This window comes from Microchirus variegatus (assembly GCF_963457635.1).
Source record: "Microchirus variegatus genome assembly, chromosome: 5".
Taxonomy (NCBI): Eukaryota; Metazoa; Chordata; class Actinopteri; order Pleuronectiformes; family Soleidae; genus Microchirus; species Microchirus variegatus.
In genome coordinates, this window is record NC_139806.1 from 17,240,573 (window position 1) to 17,264,427 (window position 23,855).

Sequence of the window (23,855 nt, forward strand, 5' to 3'; positions counted from 1 at the left end):
CATTTATAAAAATTGTTGAATATTCTATTGAATCTCTGCAGCCCTGTGAGTATGCACTATAGCAGTGGGTGTAACACAGTTGTAACAATCCACAATCTTAAATGCGATCCTTCCCAGTCTTGTTGAGAATAACCGACTCATCTATTTGCACCAATTAAAAATATTTTATATGAGACCTTCTCTCTCAGGCCCTTCATATAATACCACAATAATAAAAAATATATATAAAATACTTTAAAATAGGCAATACATAAGAAGTTGTTGCATTTAATACTTTCTTACATTATGGTGTAGTCTTTCATTTTTAATTGCGTGCACTCAGTGTCAGTTTGGTGATTAGATTAATTGAATTCAACTGAAGTGGATCCTGGAAGAAGAAAAAAAAACTGTTTGATGCTGTTTCCATGGTTACCGTGGCTGTCTGACTGTTGAGTGTTCAGCCGCAGACTGTGGCTCTTACCGTCCTCAGTCCTTCTCTAATTCCTGTCAGTATCTCTGGGCTATTATGTACACGTTCACCCTCTGGAATAGATATTTTTAAAAGTCCTGTGAAAATACTCGTCCGTTGTGTTGCTGTCAGAAGGATTACACAAAAAGATCCAGATTCGTGGCGCTGCAGCATCGTGAGACATTTTCAGGATTTTATGGACCTTGTACCTTGATTAAAAAAGACAATAAGTTTGTGCCAGATGAAAGACTTCTTCCTTGTTATCCTTTTATTTCTATTTTATAAAAGTTCGACAGACGCGTGAGACTGTTCAGCGGAGAGCTGTGCTCTCCTGAGTGTCATCCTAGTTTAAGGTCTGCATTCAAATCAGTGTGCTGTGATACAGAAAACATGGGTTATTGTGACAGCACTCACATGGGTCTAGTTATTATAACAGCGACACAGTAATTTAAACACAGCTCACAGCGTATATAGACCAGTGCATTTAAAGGTGATTTCAACTGACGCTGTGGTTTGATTTTATTTGAGTTTCTGTTTTTTTGTCATTGATTTTTAAAATAAAAACACACTGAACTATTATGACAGCGCTGACCACAGCGTCAATGCAAGTGCTGCATCTCTGCGTGTTGGATCAGAAAAATGTCAACAATCTGCACAATAGCAGACAGATATACAATATAATTGTCCTAGGATTTATATATATATCTATATATATATAGATATATAGATATATCTATATATACATATATATAAGACATGGTCCACAGCTGCATTTCTCATGTGCAGGATGACAGTCAGTGTTGCTGATGTTTTCGGCCGTGGTTGTTTTTTTCCTCCTAGTTTTCATTCATTCTCAAAATTCCTTGTTTAAATATTAGATATATTGTAGTAATGTTGTCGGTTGATATTTTCCCCTTATCACCTTTTTCAGACTGACACCATTTCCTTTACCACACTCTTACACATTTTATTCACGAGGAATCGATTTATTGACTGCAGTGTGTCAGCCTCCGCTACACTAGGTGGCGACACGGACCTGTTTTCGGCTTATCGGTGGTTTCCAGTTGACCCATTACGCTACAAACAATGGCTAGTTAAAAGGATGTTGTCCTACTATCGTCCATGATCTTAAAAATATTACATTATTTGAATTTGCCGAGCATAAACTCGGTCTCCTTGTCTGTCCAGACGTTTACTGGCCTGAATTTCACCCTCTTGTTTGCTTCTTGTTATTCTTCTTCTTCTGTGTATGGGCTTCTTCTTTTATTTCAGGGACACATCCAGGGAAGCGTGTTGGTTGCATAGAGCACCTGAAGGTCCATTTATAGTTAGACGAAACGGAGCAATACCACTGGAAACTGTGGGGGCAGGATAGAGTCAATAGTCCAATCTGTCATAAAAAACAACAAAGAAGCAACCTACACTTGCAGTGAAACTACAACAATGTAAAACATGCTTCCAGCGCTCACTGGTTTAACCCTACAGCCATAAAACAGAGAGTGACTGCCAGACACTTGGCTTCACTTACTAATGCTTTTAACTTTTATTAGAGAGGCTATCCAGCAAAGCAAGTTGTCAAAAGTCGCAGAAATATTCGACATTAATATGACGACTTACATTTATTAGTGATCTTGCATTCCACCGCCACGAGACCCGCTTGCATTTCAGTCTATATCGGAATCAAGCACAATACAATAACCTCTCAAATGATCGCTATGGTTGTTGATGCCTGCAATGTGGGACTCTGCACTGTTTGCGATCCCGTTGGATGCATACATGCAGTAGTAATCTGACTCCCAACCACTTTATCTGAAATTTGATTTTGTAAAATTTCAATCAGACTAACATGTTTACATGTATCTTGAAAGTCTGGGTATTGTAGTCCTAATCTAATAGGCAGATTTGTTTTTAACATCATTTAAACGGACTGACTGACACATTAAACTCTTCATCTGAACGGGTCAGCATGTGCGTGAAAAAAAAAACTGGGTCAACGTGCTTCGAGTAGACTCATGTCATACACGTAGCTCTCATTTAAATATGATATTAGTGTTTCTGGTGTGTGCTGCTGATGCCACAGGGCGATCTGCATATTACATTGGTTTGCTGCTCCCTTTTTTTTTTCTCGTGTGAGCGGTGTTGTCTTTATATTTTAAAATCAAACCTCTGCTTTTAGGGCAGAAGATGTTGCTTTCATTTCCAGTGGGTGACTCGATATGCTTTTCATGTAAATGAAGTCTAGCACTTGCACAGTGGTGTTTGCATTAATGCATTCATTTCTCTGCACTGTATGCTTTTTTTTTCTGTAGCTGGAGGCAAAAATTACACATTCCCATCAAAAAAAAAACAAAAGAAAAACACCACGCACCCTCATTCACACAGTCCCACTCCACTTTTGCAGTGTTGAGTGACAACAGGAGCTCCCACTGACCCACTATTCTGCTACAGTGGGACAATTCCACAGGCTTGTGATTAATGACTAGGCTTTATACACTAGTGGTGTGCTAGTCCTGCCAGCCAGGCCACTTAGACTGCTTGGACCACTACCTCTGCTGTAAACACACACACACACACACACACGCACACACACACACACACACACGCTCTCTCTCTCTTTCAGCCTACAGGCATAGCATCGTAATATTCATTGTTACAGCTCTAAACCTTTGTCCCAAGCTGACCTCCACAACACACACAGACACACGCCAGCTCTAACACACACACACACACACACACACACGTTGTTACTGCATCATCATTTTTAACTTTTTGTTGTTGTTGTTTTGTTCCTTGTTTGTTCTCACAAACATTAGTCAAATACGATTTGCATCATTTCTGCGCTGTACTGTAGTTCTGCTCGTGTCAGATGTCGTATCACAAATAAAAAGGGTAGTTAAATTAGTTTTGTTTTTTTAATGTTGATATCTGGCATTGTTCTTTAATCCAAAAACAAACATTTATCTGGTACTACAAGCAGGTTGTGTGTCGATGTTAACAAAGACACGAGAAGAGATATCTTTGTATAAAATGGAGTTGCCCTCGTCTATCTTTAATGGACAGTGATCCCTCGTGTTGTTTTTCTCTCCTGACAGCTCGGGGCAGACTAAGCACCACTAGTCTTTTGAACATCAGGTCTGACAAAACAGTAAATCTCCCCGGGATTTTCTCGTTATGACAGCGTCCAAACAAAGAGCACAAGTGACAAAACAAAGTCTCTTGGAATTATTCTGCCTTCATGGGAAGCTCCCTTTATGAATTCAGAAAAGTTGCTATCGTTTCCGGCTGCAGTTACAATGTTAATTTAAGAACCTTAAAGTTTATCAAATGTTTTAGATCGAGCTTCTGTACATTAGTCACTTTGTTTACAGACGTGAAATACTCATTTCCATATAACACAACTAAAAAACATGGATTATGACATTTTTATTACGTTAAAAAAATACTATACATTTATCATCTCAAATGTGCTGTTTGTTATTATTTGCTAATATGTGTAAATGTGTCTCTATAAAGTGAACACTTTTTATCTGTTAGTTCAACAAAATAAGCTTCTTCTTCTTCTTCTTCTTTTTGCAGAGGTCTAAGAAATGGTGGTGTTTTCTGAGACTAAAGTAAACTTGAGATTATTTTGATTTGTCAGAATGAAAATCCATTTGAGTGAAGATTTGATGGATGACTACTTTGTCGTATGCTGGTTTCAATTTTCTTGAGGATTTGCAGATTTTTGTTTTGTTTTGTCCTATATGATAGTAAACTTATATATTTATTCAATTGTATAGACACATAGCATCAGAACAGGGAATAACATGCGGCTTGGTCGATGATGGAAATGTCTTTTTCAGGACCTGCCACTGTGACAATGTTCTGATTGAGCTTTGCTATGGTTTGTCATGAGACAACAGAAGTGCCCTTTATAGTCTTGTGAGTGTGTGATATGAACTTGAACGGAGCCTGAGGCCTTTTGTTGTGCACAAGCTGAAGACATGCGAGAAGATTAAGAGGTTGATGGTGATGATGAATCAGATCTTTCAGGATCAGCATTTATCACCGCTTCCATTTTCTCTTCATTCACATTTATCACATGAATTTCGATCCGCGCGTACAACGTGTTTCTTTGTGACTTGACGCTTCCCCCGATCTGACACAGACAGACGCCGTGAAAACGCTAGTTTTGCATTTGCTTTCTATCTAAATATAGAAAAAGACAATAGGATGACGGCTGTTTAAACAGGCACTGGCATATTACTAACATTATTATCAAAGGGACCACTTGTGCTTTATGAAGAGAAGCATTGTCATCATGGAAGATATTGGTCCCAGTGGAGATGAAATGCATCATGGGAGAACAGTGAGACTGACTGCTGACTGATCTGTGTGACTGAGTGCAGCAGGATGTTAACCCCTTTTTATAATGTAAATTATTAACAAGAGCAAGTTTGTGACTATTGTTTACTGCCATTTCTAAAGCTAATCATTATGTTGATGAATTAGATTATATTCATGTTTAAGTTTTTTTTTGGTTTTTTTGGTAAAGATTCTTAAATGTTTAAAATTTTGATGCAATTATTTTTATTTGGCACACATTGAAAATAGAATAATTATACAATCATTGATTGTATGAATTTTTGTTTTTCATTACCCCAACTGGCCATAAAATCCTCCTAATATGTCACAGAGACTCAGGAATAATGTTCATATAACAAACTGAACTCACCAACAACAACAGTACAGCCAAAATATTTGCATTAACAAAAATATTTTGCAGACTGTAAATCATGTTTATGTTTTGAAATCATGTTTTGGCATGTGGCGCCTCCTACCGACGTCTACCAATCATTGCAGTCAGTAGAGTGTCTGCTGCCGAGCAACCACGGGTTGCCAGTTAAGTCAGAAAACGAAACCTAAAAGATCTCGGTATTTTGAATTTGAATGTAGTAAGCTTTTTTGGCCACAATCTTACATATGGCACCTTTAATATTAAGGTCAGGAGTCTGATCAGCTCTTTAACAACAGTCAATAAAGAACAAGCTAAACATCTTTTGAGTTTTGCTGCAAACTGAAGGCTCTGTACTTTCTCCAGCTCACTTGTGGGGGAAGTGTTAAGTGAGGGATATTCAGCTGCAGCATGCAAATTTCGCCAAATGGCTCACAAACAAAATGTTCTTTGGCGACCCAGAAACATCATCTATCTCTGTGTCCTAACCCAGACTGCGAGTTGGGAATGACTGGGGTACAGGATAATAATCATGTACGAGCACGGTGTGTTTCTGTTCTCTCCGTTTTAAATAGTGGGTGAGTGTATTTATTCCTGCCGAGATGCAAACTACAAGCCGGCTTCCCCTCATAGTTGCAGTATGTAAAATGCATGTTCAGATGTTGTCAAGCAAAGCTGAGCACAGCGAAGCGGAACCACAACCACTATTGTCTTATAGTGGCCATATGGTGGCTGTCCTTGCAATGGCGGCTTAAGGGACTCTTTCTCCCTGAGATGAAACAATTGTGGTTTCAAAATAAATGTCCTCTCTGTGTCTGAAGTCTGCGTTCATCAAGCCCTGCTCCATCCACCGCCTCTGAGATTGTATCACAGGTCCCAAAAGTCAACCTGGCGATAACAGATAGACCTAAACAATTATGGTTCACGCCGCGGTCTCTGCATCTCCCATCTTCACAAAATACCCCACCCCTACTTGTCGAGGCCTGCTCTGTGCCTCCAGATGTGGCTTAATTTACTGCGACTCTGCTAATTGCTGTAATTAAGGATTAATTACTGTTAATTACCTTCGCATAAACTCATCACCAGTCAAAGAGCGGAGCCTTATGAAATGTGCCATGCACAGGAATACACACTGTGGGGACTTAAGGAGGATTGTGTTACTGGACCTCTTGTTTCATTTCTTGTCCTGGTGCGTAGGGAGGGCTTGTAGGTTAACAGTTAGGGCAGGATGTTAACTGTCACGCACCATCTCCTTGTGGCTCTGAAGGCTTAACACATCGCCTCCTCAGCAACTGTTGCCTGGGACGGCATCACTACACTCACTGTTATTTGATGAGTGGCTGATATTTGGTTGCGGGAAAGTAGAGGATGGATTTCGATGCAGTCGGGAAGCAATTATTTCTGCATTTAATATTAATCATTTTGTGATGGGGCCGAGCGATTGTTTAATATAAATATATATTGAGATATTATTTATATATATATATATATATATATATATATATATATATATATATATATATGTATACGTTTACCGGTATATATATATATATATATATATGTATATATGTCACAATATAATTTTCTTCAATGTCAATATAACAAATATTTAATACAGATCAACGTAATGTTTATGCACTGTGCAAACACACTCGTGTTTCCGTGCTGTTTAAAGAAGTTTTAAACCACAATTAACTTGAAATGTCACCTGTATGACATTTGAATCATGATAATTATCTATGTCAACTAATTTGAGACCTTTTTATTTTTATTGAGATTTTGTGACCTCTTGAGCGAAAAAAACGAAAATGGAGCTCAGTTTGGCTCTTACGGTGACGTTTCTAGCTCATATGATGTATTGTACCTTCACACACTATTTTAATAAATAATGTATCAAGTGGGTGTAACTGTCAGTCTGTTAATAATATAAATGAACAGAAATGACTGGATGCAGTTTAAAAGCTGGTGAGTTTTATTGAACTTTTCTTCAGGATTGAGATTCTGTCTCTGGTTCAAATGACCTGTTTTTAACTCAGATAAAGGTCAAATTTTTAACTTAAATTTATAACTTTTTTTGTCAAAGTTATTGACACAGTCCCTGATCAGAATGTGCCTGCAGATAGTGAAGGCCTTTTGTCAGTAAACCATAGTGTATCTGACATTGTTATTTATGTTTATATATATATATATATGTATTATATTGCGCAACATATAGAAAAGTAATGCAAAAGTTGAAACTCAACAGACAGAGATTCCTCATTTTCAGCCAGAACACTATCCAGAAATTGGTGTTTGCTGTGATCAGTCATTTGTTTACTTTGTGTTTTCCAGTGCATGGTCCTCTCCCCACAGTGATGTCTTTGTCTCGCTGCTCGCAGGCTGACTGTGCAGCTCACTGCTCCACACGCTTGTGACTTCTTCTTCTTCTCAGCTCCTCAGTCCGCGCAGCCTGCAGCAGTCAGAGGAGCATGGACTGAGCATGAGTTTGATTCAGTCAAGAAGATATATATTTTGAGACACCTTTAAGAAAGATTGACAGCCAGGGGGTAATGCATTGTCTATTTTGAATAATGAATTATTTTAATGAAGGCTTTTAAATGGGAGCGCTGCTCTGCATTGGTGGCAGGGAGGTGCTGGCATTGGTCTTCTCCTCTGGCGCTGGCTGCCTCATTATCAGGCCAAGCCCTCAGGCCTCAAACTGGCCTGCTTAAGCCTCAGATGATGACGATAATTACCGTTATTAGGAGTAGCTGCAGGGGGAACTTGTTCTGAAAAACACCAAGCTGAGTTTTTTGCCTCGCTTGCCACTGCCACTACTGCTGCAGAAGAAACGAGCGATCGCCAGTGGAGGAAGCCAGAGAGGGTGAAAGACAGAGGGAGAGGAGGGAGAGGGGAAAAAGGAGGGGATGAGGGGAGCGGCCACCAAATCCGCCTAATGTGACGCCTGTCAGCTCGTCTCCCACCAGCTGTCACCTCCCAAATGCACTGGGGTTCATTTTTTTAATTGACACCTCGCTTTCCTATTCCATTTCTATTTTTCGCCTTTCATTCTCCCTCCATCACTCTCTTCCCTCCTTTCCTGTATGATCCACATCTCCTTGTCTCTGCCTGTCCCTCCAGTGTTTCTCTAGTGTGTTTCCTTGTCCTTGGCACCCCCCCCCCCCCACCCCACACACACACACACTAACACACACACCCCACCCCCCGCCGCCTAGTGTCAGATACAACACTCCAAGCTCTGCCCCCTTTCTGCACATGATACTTAAGATGGCTGATAAAACATAAAGCTGTTTTAGAGGTACTTTATGACTATGCCCTTGTGTACTGAGGCTGTACAGCTTCCCATTATCTGGTGATGGAGGGAGCATTTTGGGCCCGAGAAAAGTTTCCCATGAGTTCATCGATAGACCACAAATCTAGCGCTCGTCTTACCGCGCAGAACATTTTAAGACAGTTTTAACAACACGTTGTTGAAAACACAGCGCGGCACAGATGTCGTCGTGAGCTCCGACTTGCAATTTTTTTAATATAATTATTGTGCTTTTCTCTATTAAACCCCAGATTTAACTCAGTAGAAATTATCATATGCAGTAAACTGAATTTAATGAACCACAATAATCATTTGGTGTTCTCCATAATGATAATAGTGTTGTTCTGCACTGTATATATATATATATATATATATATATATATGTATATATGTATGTGTATATTTGTATATGTACATATATACATACATATATGTATATATGTATATATATGTATATATATATATATGTATATAGTTGGATTTTGACATTGTTGTTATAACCTTAAATACTGAAAAATGTATACATTCATGCTCGTGTTTGAAGTTTAATTTACTTTTAAATGTAAATGTACATATTACTTTGTATTTCAAAGACAAACAGTTGAGCAATATGATAATCATACAAAAGAAAAAGGTGATCAGCTGATACATCACCATTGTCAATACAATCAATAGATGATCGCTATCCAGATCGCCACCAAAATGTAATTCTTTCTTCCTTGGAATTTAACCTGCTTTACCAGAAAATTGTATCAAAATCAATCCCTTACTTTTTGGGTTATGCTGCTCACAAACAGAGACAAACACACAGTAAACTCAGTTTTGTTTGATTTGTTGTCTATTGATCAACTCCATTGATTAATTGTTGATTTGGTTAAAAAAAAAAACATGAAAAATGTCAAGTCAGAAAGAAGTGAGCTCATACCAGACATCTGCAGCTCACTCCCTCCATATCGCTACTTAAGGTCATAGCTGCTAAAAGCTGCTAATACGCTCGAACCTCTGACTGAAGCATCGTGTTTTGACTACTCCTCTAACAGCTTGTGGTTATTTGTTCGGCCTCCACAAGTCCATGTGTAGACCACATATTTAGAATGCAGTAAATACCATTTAGGGCAGTTTTGATTAAGGCGATATTCAGATTTATGCAGTTGTTTTCATGGCATAGACTTTATTGTAATTTCACGGTGATTGTGCGTTCTTTATTAAAGCCCAGAGTCAGTTCAGCAGAAATGACTGCATTATCAGTAAATGTGAAATAATGCAAACCTTGTGTTCATGTTCTCAGTAATGATAATAGCGTTGCTGCTTAGCACTGTAGTAATGTAACACCACAGTGTGGGTCAGTGTGAAATATGGAGCAGTGCCGGCTCTTATGAAATCTGCTTTATTGGGTTTCGCATCAGATGCAGATGAGAGCAGGATGCTGAACTCCGTGAAGGGAGGAGCAGGGAGGGGAGGATTTGTATTAGTGATACTTGTCATGTCTGCTGTAAATCACGCTGCTTTCTTTTTTTTCTTTTTTTTTTTTCAGGTTCCTGGTTGTTGTTGTTTTGTCTCAGAATGCTGTGTGGCAGGGATGAATGGTGGTGATGTTACATTATCATGTGGCTGTCGCTTTCACTCCTGCTGACTGGTCTGTGACAGGCCCACACACACACACACACACACACGTATCCATGGTTGTGTCAGGAGCAGGCCTGATTTATTAACTGCTGAAACCTTAGATGACGTGTGCCCACACAATCGATAGACAGAACAGCCACTGCCTGGCTCTCTCTGGGGTCATGTGATGTGGAGGAGACACACACACACACAAACAAATATATATATATATATATATATACAGCACAGTGATGCTGCTGCTGCTGCTGCTGCTGCTGTGGAGTGTATTGCATTACTGTATTGATGGGAAATGGATCCAGTCCATTGTTGGCTGCTATAGCTGCCAGTCAGAGGCAGGCAGGGTAAACTTTCATCATGGCTGTCAGGGACATCACTGCTGCCTTGTTTGACCGTAAATCTTCCTAATTGTGACAGAATACTTCAACATCATTAATTAAACATGTTTTCATTTAAAAGCACTCACAGGGCGCCAGGCTGGGCGCTCAGGGTATCTGCCAATATGCATAGCTGTGTATTTTTCCCTTTGCGTGCGCGTGTGTGTGTGTGCGTGCCGATGTGTGAGTTTGTGCGCCGTGTTTGTGTTTGCGTGCACCTTTATTCTCCCTGTATGAGTGGGTGGCTTAATCGTCATGTTTATTTACACTGCAGTTGTCTGCAAACAGCAGGCATTTTGGCGATGGGCATGAGCCAGCTCTTAAGGAAGTAAAACAGCAGAAATTAATTTTGTCAATAACCAAAACAAAGGCTTATTCTTAGAGACCCATTTATTATTCAGGAAATGGCTGGAGAATTGTTTATGATACGTATTCATTTTTTATGCCTTGCCTTTTTGGGTTTAGTGCCCCACATCTCAGGGAAGGAATTATACAAGAGAGTGCACAAAGGGAAAAGAGGAGAGGAGAGGAGGGAGGAAGGGAGAAAGGGAGGGAGGGAGGAAGCATCAGAGAGGGGAATTGTGTCCCCTCATTGTTCAATTAAGTCTGTCGGTAATGATCAAGATGAGATGATGGCCATCTTCCTTTTGTAGATACTAATCTGTGACTGTCCACGGAATAAGAAAATCCCAGCGCAGCATGGACTCCATGCCTTTGTTGCTACAATAGATTTGAAAAGAGTGCCTAAAATATTTTTGGTGTTAAAGTGTTTGGAGTATGTGATGTATTGTAATAGAGGGCAATTCCCTCTGTCAGGTGATTATGTTAATGTATAGGCCACGGTTGTAGAGTTCACAACTAGCAGCCTGACTGGCATTGAGGTCTAATCGATTTCATTGCTATTACTGAACTGAAATAAATTAAGCTGATGGCCGTGGTTAGGGTAATTATGCCACAGCACAGTGAATTGTTTGATTTTCCTTATTAATTGTATTTATTTAATCCATTTCATGCTTTTAGTTGTGTACTCGGGGACTTGCAGGGAATGAATAAATCACTCTTAGGCTCATTAGATTCCCCCTCCGGTTGGGATGTGCCACTATTTTGTCAGAATCAAATTGGTGAGTGCTATAATTTCCCGCTGGTGTGATTCACATGAAAAATATCCACATATCCAGTACCTGCACGTGTGCGCGGGCTCTGCCCCCCCCCCCCCCCCCCCACACACACACACACACAGGCACACTCATATGCATCTGCTCCCCATCTGAACTCCTGACCTTTTCCAGCCGTCTGATGGCCATTGACATTTGCCTCTTGAGCTGAGCTTGCTCACGTGTTGGAGCTGATAGGAATGGATGATGTTATTGCTGGAGGAGAAAAAAGAAAGGGACAGAAAAGGGAGGGCGGGGGGTGTTGTGGCGGTGGTTGAAAAGAGGAGGACGAGGGTAGACAAGCTCCCCAAGCTGCCCCAGGAATCCATCTGGACCCCCTGCTCACCAGAAAGGTCACAGGGCGACTCAAGCCTACATCCTCATTACAAAGGAGCCGTCGCTGTGACCGGAGTCTGTTGGGCTGCAATATGGCCTCACTGCTCTGACTGTCACGCTACCTGTCATTTACCTTCACTGTCTGCAATAATCACAAAACAAACACACGTAGTATAGTGTTAAATTACCGCTGCCGCCGCCGCCCCCGCCACCGTGAACTATTTCGATAGATGCACGGATTGAAACGTGTCTGAAAAATGTGGCGGCAGCTTCTTCTTTGTCCTTGAAGACAGTGGATGGAATGGAGGGCTGCACCTGGTCGGCTGTTTTCAGCACCTAGGGAGAAAAGCAGGACACTCAGCTGCTTTACAGAGGGAGCCTTCTGGTGGCAGAAAGAGGCAGGACAGCAAGATCCGAAATATAAAAGCATGGTGTGACGCCTGTTCTTAGTTGAAATAAAGACATTGAAAAGGTCAGTAGTGTTAAGGTTGGACTGAGTTGATCCTGTGTTGCATAAGTGTCTTTGAGGGTGGATACAGACTGTTCAAAGGAATCAGAATCAGTTTTCCCAGTTGATAGCAAATGCTGATCCATTAAAAAACACACAAAGGTAAAAAAGACTCTTTAGTTAATTTAACATTCACTGGGACTAAAGGTGCAGTGAAAAGAAGCTGTTTCCAGTTTCCAGTTCCAGTAGTTGACCAGTGTTGATAATAATACACATTAATGTAATGTCAGTAAAACACAGTATGATGTCAACAGTCGTGTACCTCTGATTTAATTTATCGACATTAGTGGGTGTTTTGTGGTTTTTTGAGTTTAAATCATTTTCCCAAAAAGAAACCAAAAAAAACGCAATAAACCAATCGTGATGACTTTGACTGATAGCTTTTTTATTACATCACTAAAATGAATTATTTTGGTCGTAACATTATGTCGTGAATATTTGATGTCGTGACAGGCCTAAAAAGCAATGATGAAATCCAATGAAAGGGAATTTTTAGCCTTTAAATGTTTTCTATTACTTAGTTTTCAGTAAATAGGTTTTAAGTCGTTATTATATTTAAAATGCATCCTCATGTCGTGTCTTTTGATTTAGCCGAAACGCTCTAATCTCCTCCTCTGATTTATCTGAGACATGTATCCCTGCATTAATGCACTGTGTCACACTTGTGTCATTAGTTTGTTTTGCTTTGTAGGCAACATCTGACGAGATAATAAAGCCATCAGATAAACATAAAATAAAGCCAGGAACTAAACTTTGTCTGAGCATAAGGAGAGCAATGAAAGATGAACTGTGGTGGAAGGCTGTGTTAATTTTTTCTCATGAAATGATAGTCAGAATCAATGAAATGATAGTTTTATGGCCTTGCTTAGCTGCCAGCCTCTGTGAGTCTGCAGGTTTTTATGGCACAGACTTGAACTATTAAAACGATGGCTATATTTCAGTGAGTTCACTTTGGTAGCCTGGAGCTTCAAAGAAAAAAAAAACACTACTGCATTTTAGTCACTGTAAAAACCCCTCTGCCTCGTTATTTAGTCACTCGTTTCACCTTAAGAGTTAATCATGAAGTGCACAACGTAGACACTTATGTTGATGTCATCACCTTTCACAGTGCTCAGTATCCGCGGTGCCCAGGAGGAGGAGCCTCCGGATCCACAGCTGATGCGACTGGACAACATGCTGCTGGCGGAGGGCGTGGCTGGGCCGGAGAAAGGCGGCGGCTCAGCAGCTGCAGCAGCTGCAGCGGCAGCCACGGGCGGCGTCGGTGCTGACAACTCAGCAGAACACTCAGACTACCGGGCCAAGCTGTCCCAGATCCGACAAATTTACCACACGGAGCTGGAGAAGTATGAACAGGTGGGACGATGAATATTATAGCACTTTTTTAAAGCTGTACTAAACTCCAAACACACATATTTATTTTTGGAAACACATTACAGTGAAGTAATAACAGGATAATAGTATAATAATAATGTTTAATGTAGAGATAGAGACACTGCAACTTCCACCTGGGCGATAACAATGGTATAATGTGGAGATAATATTCCAGTAATACCATGTAATTTCCATAGTAATACCCAGGCAATAGCTTGATAATGAGAATGACTGCAGGCTCACATCAGTGTAATACCTCCACATTAAAATATTTAAGCATCAGAATTAGTAATTACCATTTTATAATTGAAATCTATCCCCCCCTTAAGTCCCACATCCTTTTTTTAATTGTTTTTACCAAGCTATTAATTGGTAATTGGGGCACAAAAAAAATGGTATTACCATGATATTACTTGACGACGAGCACATTAGTATAACCACATTGTTACTGCGTTACCGTATTTTCTGACCCTCTTTGAGAAAAATTCCATTTCATAAGTGAAAATTAAAATTCAGTCAGCCCACTGAACATTTTGTCCAGCGAGGAGATAAATCAGGTTTTCCAAGTGATAAAAACAGCCTTGGGTTTTTGTCAAGTTCTCCCCCTTTATGGCAATAATGTACTCCATTAAACAACTGTAGGGCATTTTTATGCCTTTATTAAAAAGACACAGAAAAGAAATGACAGAAGTTCACGGCAGAGAAAGACCAGGTGCAGATATGCGAACCACATCAAGTGCAAACAAAGACTTTCTTTCTCCTCTAGGCTGCTTTCTCTGCATTATTGTCTGTTTCACTAGAGAAACTTGATCAGCGTAATCTCTGCTCAACAGCCATGTAGTGAGAGTGTTTGATAAGCAACTAAAAACACTGATCATTATCCTGACTGCTGTTTTACATGTACAGTTAAATGATGTCTTAACAGTGTGCGCAGTAGGTGCATGTACAGCGTGTTCAAATTTATTGCATGTTGCAAATGTTGCAGCGTCAGCATCAAAACTCAAAGGGTGTTTTGTTTGTCCATTGTGGGCTATTGTAAGAGCATTTTTGTGGTCTTTGTAGAGCTGACGCAGCTCCTGATATAAATATAAAAGGCTGATTCTGGTGTCATAAAAATAATAATAATTACTCCTATCAGGTGATTGTACACTAACGAAGAATAAACTGGCGTTATTTTATGTTCAAATTCTGCCAAATGAAAGTTTTACACAGTTAACCTTTAAAAGACAAGTGTGTTGGATTTAGGGGGATTTATTATGAGAATGAGGTAAAATAAATATGGAATATTCTGTGAAAATATTCTATTTCCTCACCTTTCATGTAGCGGTAACCTCTGCTTGTGAACCTTACACGGGAATAAACAGGTATAAACGACGAATGAGATATTTTTAACCCGAGTATAATCAGCTTTAACGGGCCGACTCGTGACAAGCCAAGCTTTGAGATGATGTTATCTTCGGCAGGCAAGCAGCCATTATATCAGTCACACAGCAGCTCGTTTCCAAAGACTGTAACTTCTTGTCATTCCCTTGGAAGTCAAAGCATTGTGGATTTGTCATCTTCTCTGAGGAAGGCGAGTCATCGCTAACTGTCACAGTCAATATACACCTGAGCATTTTTGTGTCACCGTGCCACGTACTCCTGCGCGCACAAAACAGTGAGCAATGTCTGGCACATGTGTGTGCAACCCAGCGCGTCTGCTCGCTGCATCACTTTGACTGACGTAACCCTGGTGTTGACAAGCAACAGACACCTTGACTCTGAATGCAGTCATATCCAGTGACTGATTCAGACAGAGAGAGAATGAGGTAGACTGAAAGATGGAGTGAACAGAGAGTGAGACAGTTTAAACCTCTTGAATGTGAAAGGGACTGAAAGCCTGCTGTCATTTTAAATTTCTCTTCACTTGTCACATTTTCTCTCCCATTGAAGAGAGGTCTTTTTAATATTCACAGTATCGTGAGTCTGGCTGCCTCCACTGTACGACGACACTGCCACATTTGTTTGACACGAGGCATCGCGATGCATCTGCTCTTTTAATTCAGACTGTTCTTATTACATTCAACGCCGATGCTGTTACACTGTCAGTGCTGCTTCTACAAGGTAAAGGTCTAGCGCGCGGAGTTGCAGCCTCCCCCAGAATCCAATTTCATCCTTTTTTCGTTCCTGTCTGAAGCTGTTGATCGTCTGTGATAGTTATTCTTCTTATGAATCCTGTCTGTCTGTGCATCCAGGCGTGCAATGAGTTCACCACCCATGTGATGAACCTGCTGAGGGAGCAGTCTCGAACACGACCCATCTCGCCCAAAGAGATCGAGCGCATGGTCAGCATCATTCACCGCAAGTTCAGCTCCATCCAGATGCAGCTGAAGCAGAGCACCTGCGAGGCTGTCATGATCCTGCGCTCGCGCTTTCTCGACGCCAGGTCTGTGTCACTATGTGAATCCCTCTGTTCAGTTTTGTAAATTGATTATTACGTATGTTTTAACAATTTTCTTTTTCCCTTTGCTGCTTGTTTTTTTTTTCCTATCCAGACGAAAGAGGAGGAACTTCAACAAACAGGCGACAGAGATCCTGAATGAGTATTTCTATTCCCATCTCAGTAACCCCTATCCCAGCGAGGAGGCCAAAGAAGAACTGGCCAAGAAATGTGCCATCACAGTGTCACAGGTAACCAGAATAAGCACAGCTCAAAGGTCAAACACTAAAAATAAATAGAAAGTCTCTGACCTGAGGCCAAGTATAGGATTTTACATTTGATTTTATCTGAAGGTTTTGGTGACAATGTCTAAATACTACTACTGCTGTTAGTGTTTGTGTTTGACATTGATTAAATGTGTTTTCTCAGCACTAAATAGAGTATGACGCTCAGTAGTAGTCGTTGTTACAGTGTTGTATGGTAGACGTAGGAGAACAAATAGAACACAGTTTACATCTGACCGGCATACTCTACACTACCCTGTGAGAGTCAGCTGATTATGAGTATTAACAATGAACAAGTTCATACTGTGTGCGCAGATAACATCACTGTGGCCCTCATATTCACTTGATACACAACTTTGTTCGTGTATTTTTGTGTCAATTACTTAACACAGCCTGATCACTTTAAATCCTTGCTCTTTCAGTTTATTATAGATGCTTTTTTTGCATCACACATATTGTCTACTTTCTATCCAGTATGTGTGTTGTTATTGTCTCCACATAAGTTAAAGGTGCATTATGTAATAAATCTAAAGCAACTGGCCATAAAATCCTCCTAATATGTCACAGAGACTCAGGAATAGTGTTCTTATAACAAACTGAACTCACTAACAACAACAGTACAGACAAAATATTTGCATTAAAAAAAATATTTAGCAGACTGCAAATCATGTTTATGTTTTGAAATCATGTTTTGGCATGTGGCGCCACCTACCGCTGTCTACCAATCATTGCAATCAGTAGAGTCTCAGCTGCCGAGCAACCACGGGTTGCCAGTTACGTCAGAAAACGAAACCTAAAAGACCTCTGTATTTTGAATTTGAATGTAGTAACCGTTTTTGGCCACATTCTTACATATGGCACCTTTAATATTAATTCCACCAAGATTTAAAAACGTGCAGACATGGCGCATTTAGACAACTCAAAGTATCTCAATGTAAATCTGTTGTTTTCGTTGTATACTATGGAACAAGAACGCTATAACACAGTTGCAGTTGTGCATTTTTTAGAATTTGCCTGGCAAAAAAATTATTATTATTATTCATGTGCAGTGGGGCTCTGGTTGTTTGTTTGTTTTTGTGCAGATTAGTTACTTTTGATTATTACTTAAGGATAAAAGAGCCATGTCAACATCTATCAGACACATGAATATACATCCTTACATAGTTACTTCGTTTTTTTAGACTAGTAATTCTCCATTTTATCTGATTTATTTAATAGATGATGCAATCTAAATGCTGAAAAACACTGCAGGTGTTATTTTGTATGCCATATGTTGGGGGTGATGATATGATGTGTATGACACGCACTGATGCATTCATACAAATGAACTGAATTGAATTGTCTGTCACCGCTCACTGGACAGGTATCAAACTGGTTTGGGAACAAGAGAATCCGATACAAGAAAAACATTGGCAAATTCCAAGAAGAGGCCAACATGTACGCCGCTCGGACTGCGGTCAACGCCACCAGCGTGTCGGCCCACGGCAGCCAGGCAAACTCCCCATCGACTCCCAATTCAGCAGGTGAGCTTTAAACCCTGGTTATTAAAACATGTGGACACATCACCAGATCTACTAAAGATGGAGGAATCAGTGATGGGGTTTTTAATAAAGTGAGCTGCAACTCAAGAATTTAGTCTCTGGCGCTGTTTCATTCAGACTAACAGAAATCCCTTCCTCTACTTAACTCACCCACTAATGTATGGTATGGCTTTCTTGCTTCTTTCATCTCTTCTATTTCGTCTCTGGCTTTGTTGTCTGTCTCCCTCACTCATTCTTTCTTTCTTTCAATCTTTCCTTTTTTCCCTCCCTCTCTTATTGACCTCTCGGTCTTGTGGACGTTAATTTTTTCCTGCCTCTTGTCCGGTTGACCTCGTGCATGCCATTAAGCTGCTCAAAGGGCAAGAGCAGTCTTTTGTCATATAGAGACTTCGCTACTGTATTGGATTAGGACCGGGTGTTGAAATCAAGTTACGAGATGGTCTCTTTACATCTGGGGAGCTGGGGTCCATTAAAGGACGACGACTATTCTTTGAGCCTTCCTGCAGATCAATTATTACTTCCTTAATGAAACACTAGCAGCATGGACATTTAACAACCATATAATCAATAAGACTAGCTTTAACTGGACTTAAACAGTTTTATGATGATTTTCTGTCGTATTGTTCTTGTTGCTTGATTTTTTTCCCCTTTAAAATTATGGTTCAGTGATATTTCACATGTGCACTGCGTTTGTGGGTTTGTAGAAAGAGCCATTTTTTATCATGATGCCTGCGACACCAAACTAACCCACCTAATACACTTTTGCTGATGCATGATCATTTTAACTCCTTTTCTATCCCTGTTTTCTTCCCTTCTCTTCTCTTCTGTCCTCTCCTCTCCTCTCCATGTATTCTCAGGTTCTGCTGGCTCTTTTAACATGTCAAACTCCGGAGACTTGTTCATGAGTGTGCAGTCCCTCAATGGGGACTCATACCAAGGGGGGCAGGTTGGGGCCAACATTCAATCCCAGGTAGGCGCCTTTACAAGTTTAGTGTCTTGACAAGACAAGACTAAAAGCTCACAAACCCTTGAGATCACTTATGGTTTTGTTCTAACCACTGACCACTGACTGCAGAGCAACTTGCCCTCCACAGTGAAGCAGAGGTTATACTTAGCCTGCAGCCTGACATCAATGTAGAAGCTATTGTCAACCCAGAAATGACTGCAGACAGTTTTGGAAACAGTGCAACACTTATCAGTGATCCTGACAGGATTTCGCATAGCCACTGGTGCACTGTCGCTCCCTGACCTTGCCCCAGTGGACAGCAGTGACCAACACACTAGTGCTAGAACTCTGTCCGTAGATTCGAGGAATCATCACCCGAAGTTATGTTTTCATTTACTTTTTGTGCTTTCAGCGTCATTTCCTCCTCCTTCCATCCCACTTTTCTATTCAAATCAGCTCTCTAAAATGCTTTAGGTGATTCATGAATATGCAAAACAGATGACCACAACAGGGGGTGAAGTGGTCTTCTGGGTTGGCTTTAAATTATTGAAACTCATGTTTCTTGAAAAGGATTATTTTTGCAATCATGTCAGAATGGCCTCTCAAGGGTGAACGATCAAAAAAAAAAAAAAAAAATCAAAGTTCAACTTTGAATAAATTGCCGTCCTTATTGGAGAAGTCTAATTTAAAACCTTAACAGTTCCCACTGAATCTGTGAAGAACACCAGCATGGCTGTGTAGTAGTGTAACGTTAAAGGTGGAAGTTGCATGTTGGAGCTCAATATCCCTCAACTCAAATGTGTTTGACAACCTAAGTAACTTTCAGTTAATATGAACTCTGGTCTATTGTAAAAACACGACTCCTTATATTAATATCAACGGCTCATTCCGATTTTTGTGTTGAATTGGTGATTTCTTATGGAAGTAAGATGATTTTACCTTACTGTTACGTCACTATTATGCCAAAAGTATTATAAAATGATCACCATATTATTACTGCACTGTAATGTAAAGTGTAGTAGTAGTAGTAGTAGAGCTGTATTGTCATTGTTAAAGGAGCAAAGTGTTGGCAATTACATCACTCACACCATATAATCATGTCAGGTAAATGCATTTGAATGTCAAGTGTTCATATGACCTAGTGTCATATATATGAGTCGTGTGCAGACACATGTAGGAGAATGAGCTGCAGATCATTATGCTTAATGTCTAATTTGTGTTATTTCACTACAATTACAAATGTTTCCATAATTGCTTCTTGTCGCGTTTTCTTGTATTTGTGTCCTTTTTGTGGCGTCTGTTATCAGACTCGTAGTCGGAGCCAAAAATCATTCTGATTCACTGTTTGTAACCTTTTCTTGTTTACGGTACCCTTTTACTATCAGACTGACCTTTCCTTTGTGCATGGCTGTCTTTGTTATCCAGAGCTTTTGTCTGACCGGGCCTTTTGTCTGTGTATCCCCACTGTTCCAGGTGGATACCCTTCGCCATGTTATCAGCCAGACCGGAGGATACAGTGACAGCCTCGCAGCCAGCCAGATGTACAGTCCACAGGGCATCAACGTAAGACCTGTAAACAGTCCCTTTCTGTCCTTTTCAACATATTCTGCACTGTCTTACTCTGCTATGATTTCTTGTCACAGGATGTGGATGATATTGTGTCACTGTGTATGCACACTGGGATGCCACTTAGCAGAGTTTTCTGAGGTTGGGCTCTTGTCCAGCCAGTTGTGCCCCCTGCTCCTGTATTGCCCTAGGTGGCAAGCAATGAGGCAGCGACCAGGCTGAGTAGCTGGACATGCTCCTAGTCTGTCAGAGGATATTAGTGTTAGCGTGGCACCTGCAGTCGACAGAAGCAAGGACACAGGTGTCATCATCTCTCCCAGTGCTGCTCTCATGTTGGCACCATAGGACAAGTTATACCTACTTTCCCCCCTCCTAAATAAAGGAAGAAAAATAAAAGTTTCCACTTGCTCATTGTTCAGGATCTCGCAGTCAATCAAAGAACAACAAAAACGTGTGTTTTTTTGACATCAGGAAGCACTGAGGGATTATTGGAATTATCGTCTTCTCGTTTTGTATGGTTCCCCTGTGCGGTTGCAATTTACAGGGAGAGCTTTTGTGACAAAATGCGAGGCAAATAGCAATGAGTCATTGAGATCCATTAGTGACAAAGACAAAGAAAAACACACTGCTATTAGTGGATATTTCCTCCCTCACTCACTCAAATGTTTCATAAGAGGTTTTACCCTAAAGTTATAGCAGAGACGTTAACGTGGATGACGTCATTAAAAGCAACCAAAATGAAAAAGTCTGTCACCTCAAACATATTTATTTCTGTGGATTTTAATGCAGAAATGTTACACATTATATATTTAGCCTGTCAAGTGGCTGCGCCTGCTTTCTAAGTCTCTGTTGGGCAGGGCGTGGTGGGACAGGCAACACTGGAGGCGGCGTGTTAGCATGTAGATCCACGGCGACAGGCTGCGCCAGGTTTAACAGAATCAATACGACAGTCACGGGGACAGAGAGAGCGGAGCTTTGGGCTAACAGTCCAAGCACATTGGTCAGATCATTCATCCACAGGAACAGCAGCACTGACAGCCAAGCCTGCATCACCCCTAGTGCTAAAATAAGAACGGATGTATGAAGCCAGTTACAGCGTGCAACAGGCTCAACAGGAAATAAAGGCTTGATACATTGTCCCCAGTGTTTAAGAGTGTGAAAATATGATGAAAGTGGACAAAATATGGTCAGCATGTAAGAAACGAGACTAAACTCCAAATAAGGGGTAAGAAGGATTTTGAGCTTATTCTTAAATCAAATGTATGGAATTACTATTAGTCCATTACACATTAATAACAGAATTAAGCATTTGCTTTTTAGACAAAACATAATTCCTGATAACATCTGACACACACACAATATATATCTATATATATATATATACATATTTGTAATTATCGTGGTTAGAAGACATAGAAGATGTAATGGTAATGAGGCTAATACATTTCCTACCAATCTGTTTCCATTAATGTGTAATTTTCCACGACTATATCATCAGAAATGAAACCAAAAATAGCTCCAACAGCCAGAGGTATACAAACATACACTCAGCTGCCCGTCCACTGTAAGCACTTTCGGTAAAAATATCAGGTTTAAGCCACTGTGGAAAAGCTGAAACGTCAGCCTTTGTCTTCCTAATACACAGAAGTGTGTTCTAAAAATACTTGGCCCTACGTGTGACCGTTTATTCGGAAATAGATTTTAGGCCATATCATCTAGTAGGAACACTTAGTCATGAAGACTCACTTTTAATATAAACAATAAAAGTGGCAATAAAAACAACAGCAGAGAGTATTATTGTTGATTATACGAGGCTGTTGTGGTGCCTTTATTATAATAATAGCATACTTTAAACAGAAATTGCACGGAGTTGTGAATTAAGTGTTGATGCTTGTATTCAGTGAGCACAGATGATGTTTTTTTTTTATTATTATTATATATATTTTTTATTTATTTCTGGGATCTACTGACTGAGCTATGATGGTTCACCTCTCGCTTTTTATCACCGCACAGCAATTACACCCCTTAAATTGCTGGTGGGTGTTGCCTCTCTCAGAGACTGGAAATGTTGAATAAGATGACAGACAGACAGTAAATAACAGGGTTTGGAAATAAGGGGCTGCCAAAGAACATTCCCTCTCTCTCTCACACACACACACACACACACACACACACACTAATGGCGTGGAAATTGCAATTAATGTTTTTAATGGTCTTTAGTTGAGCTTTTATCGTGATTTGCCAAAGCTTCCATTTTAAAGAGCTAGTTTTTATTGTGATAATGTATTCTTTTATCAACCATCTCAGGGGTATATTCTGACGTATCCCGCGTCTCGTCTCATCTCTTCTTTTCATCTCATCTTCTTTTGACATTACTCCTATTGTTTGAGGGGGGGGGGATGAAGGATGTCGCGCAAGCACATTTATTTAATGAACAGTCCATAGAAAAGAGTTTTGTCAGATTTTGGTGTTGACTGTGAAGAGAGGACATGGACATGGTGTGGGTGAATGAGCCTGGTAGCTTTCATATCAGAAATCATTTAATTTAGTTTTATTGTAAGGATCTAACATTTCTGCATTTATTCTGTTTTTTTTCACAATTCTGATACAAAGGAAAGAGGTTCTGGTCACGCACGTGCATGTTAATTACAAGCTTTTTAATGGAATGACACACACAAAAAACTAAATAGGGATATTAATGAGATAATTTTTATTATAAATGTGTGTCTGACTGTACAATGTGTGACCATTAAGCTAATTATTTTCTGTCTTATTTTGACAGACAAATGGGGGCTGGCAAGACGCTCCGACTCCTTCGTCAGTGACATCGCCCACAGAAGGACCCGGGAGTGTTCATTCGGATACTTCCAACTGAATATATCCATCTCTACACCTCATCCACGGAAAAGAAAAGAAAAAAAAAAACATAGACTGACCTTGCTATTCACAGTATTAAAGAAAGGAATTCATCGTTTCACAGTTTGGAGAGTTACTGTGAAATCTTAACAGAAAAAAAATTAAATACATATTATTTCCTTCTGGTTATAGCGTTGGACATTTGGGATACAAATAAAAAAAACAATGCCGTAAAATATTGGAGACCTTTGTACAGATTTCACATTATATTCAGAGGGCTGGGGATGCGCATTCGCTCGTAATGTTTTCACTCATTATGATGAAAATGATAAATGGTCAATTCACGACAAATCAAATCATTGATTTTATCTGAAAATACTTCATTCTACCTCTCAGCCACTT

At 40.1% G+C, this 23,855-nt stretch overlaps 1 protein-coding gene across 4 annotated transcripts in view; it reads left to right on the plus strand.

Moving 5' to 3' along the window:
• Positions 1 to 23,554, plus strand: part of pbx1a (pre-B-cell leukemia homeobox 1a) — a 48,765-nt gene extending 25,211 nt beyond the window's left edge. Inside the window, exons 3-9 of one of the 4 annotated variants that reach the window (XM_083890568.1) lie at positions 13,579 to 13,823; positions 16,076 to 16,266; positions 16,376 to 16,511; positions 17,908 to 18,067; positions 18,943 to 19,055; positions 20,505 to 20,594; positions 23,380 to 23,554. In XM_083890568.1, the coding sequence (XP_083746694.1) occupies positions 13,579 to 13,823; positions 16,076 to 16,266; positions 16,376 to 16,511; positions 17,908 to 18,067; positions 18,943 to 19,055; positions 20,505 to 20,594; positions 23,380 to 23,472 (1,028 nt within the window). In that variant the 3' untranslated portion in view covers positions 23,473 to 23,554. Of the gene's footprint in view, positions 1 to 13,578; positions 13,824 to 16,075; positions 16,267 to 16,375; positions 16,512 to 17,907; positions 18,068 to 18,942; positions 19,056 to 20,504; positions 20,595 to 20,674; positions 20,906 to 23,379 lie in introns of those variants that run through there. The other 3 variants (XM_083890569.1, XM_083890570.1, XM_083890571.1) reach the window with 3 other exon arrangements.
• The last annotated feature ends 301 nt before the right edge of the window (positions 23,555 to 23,855 follow it).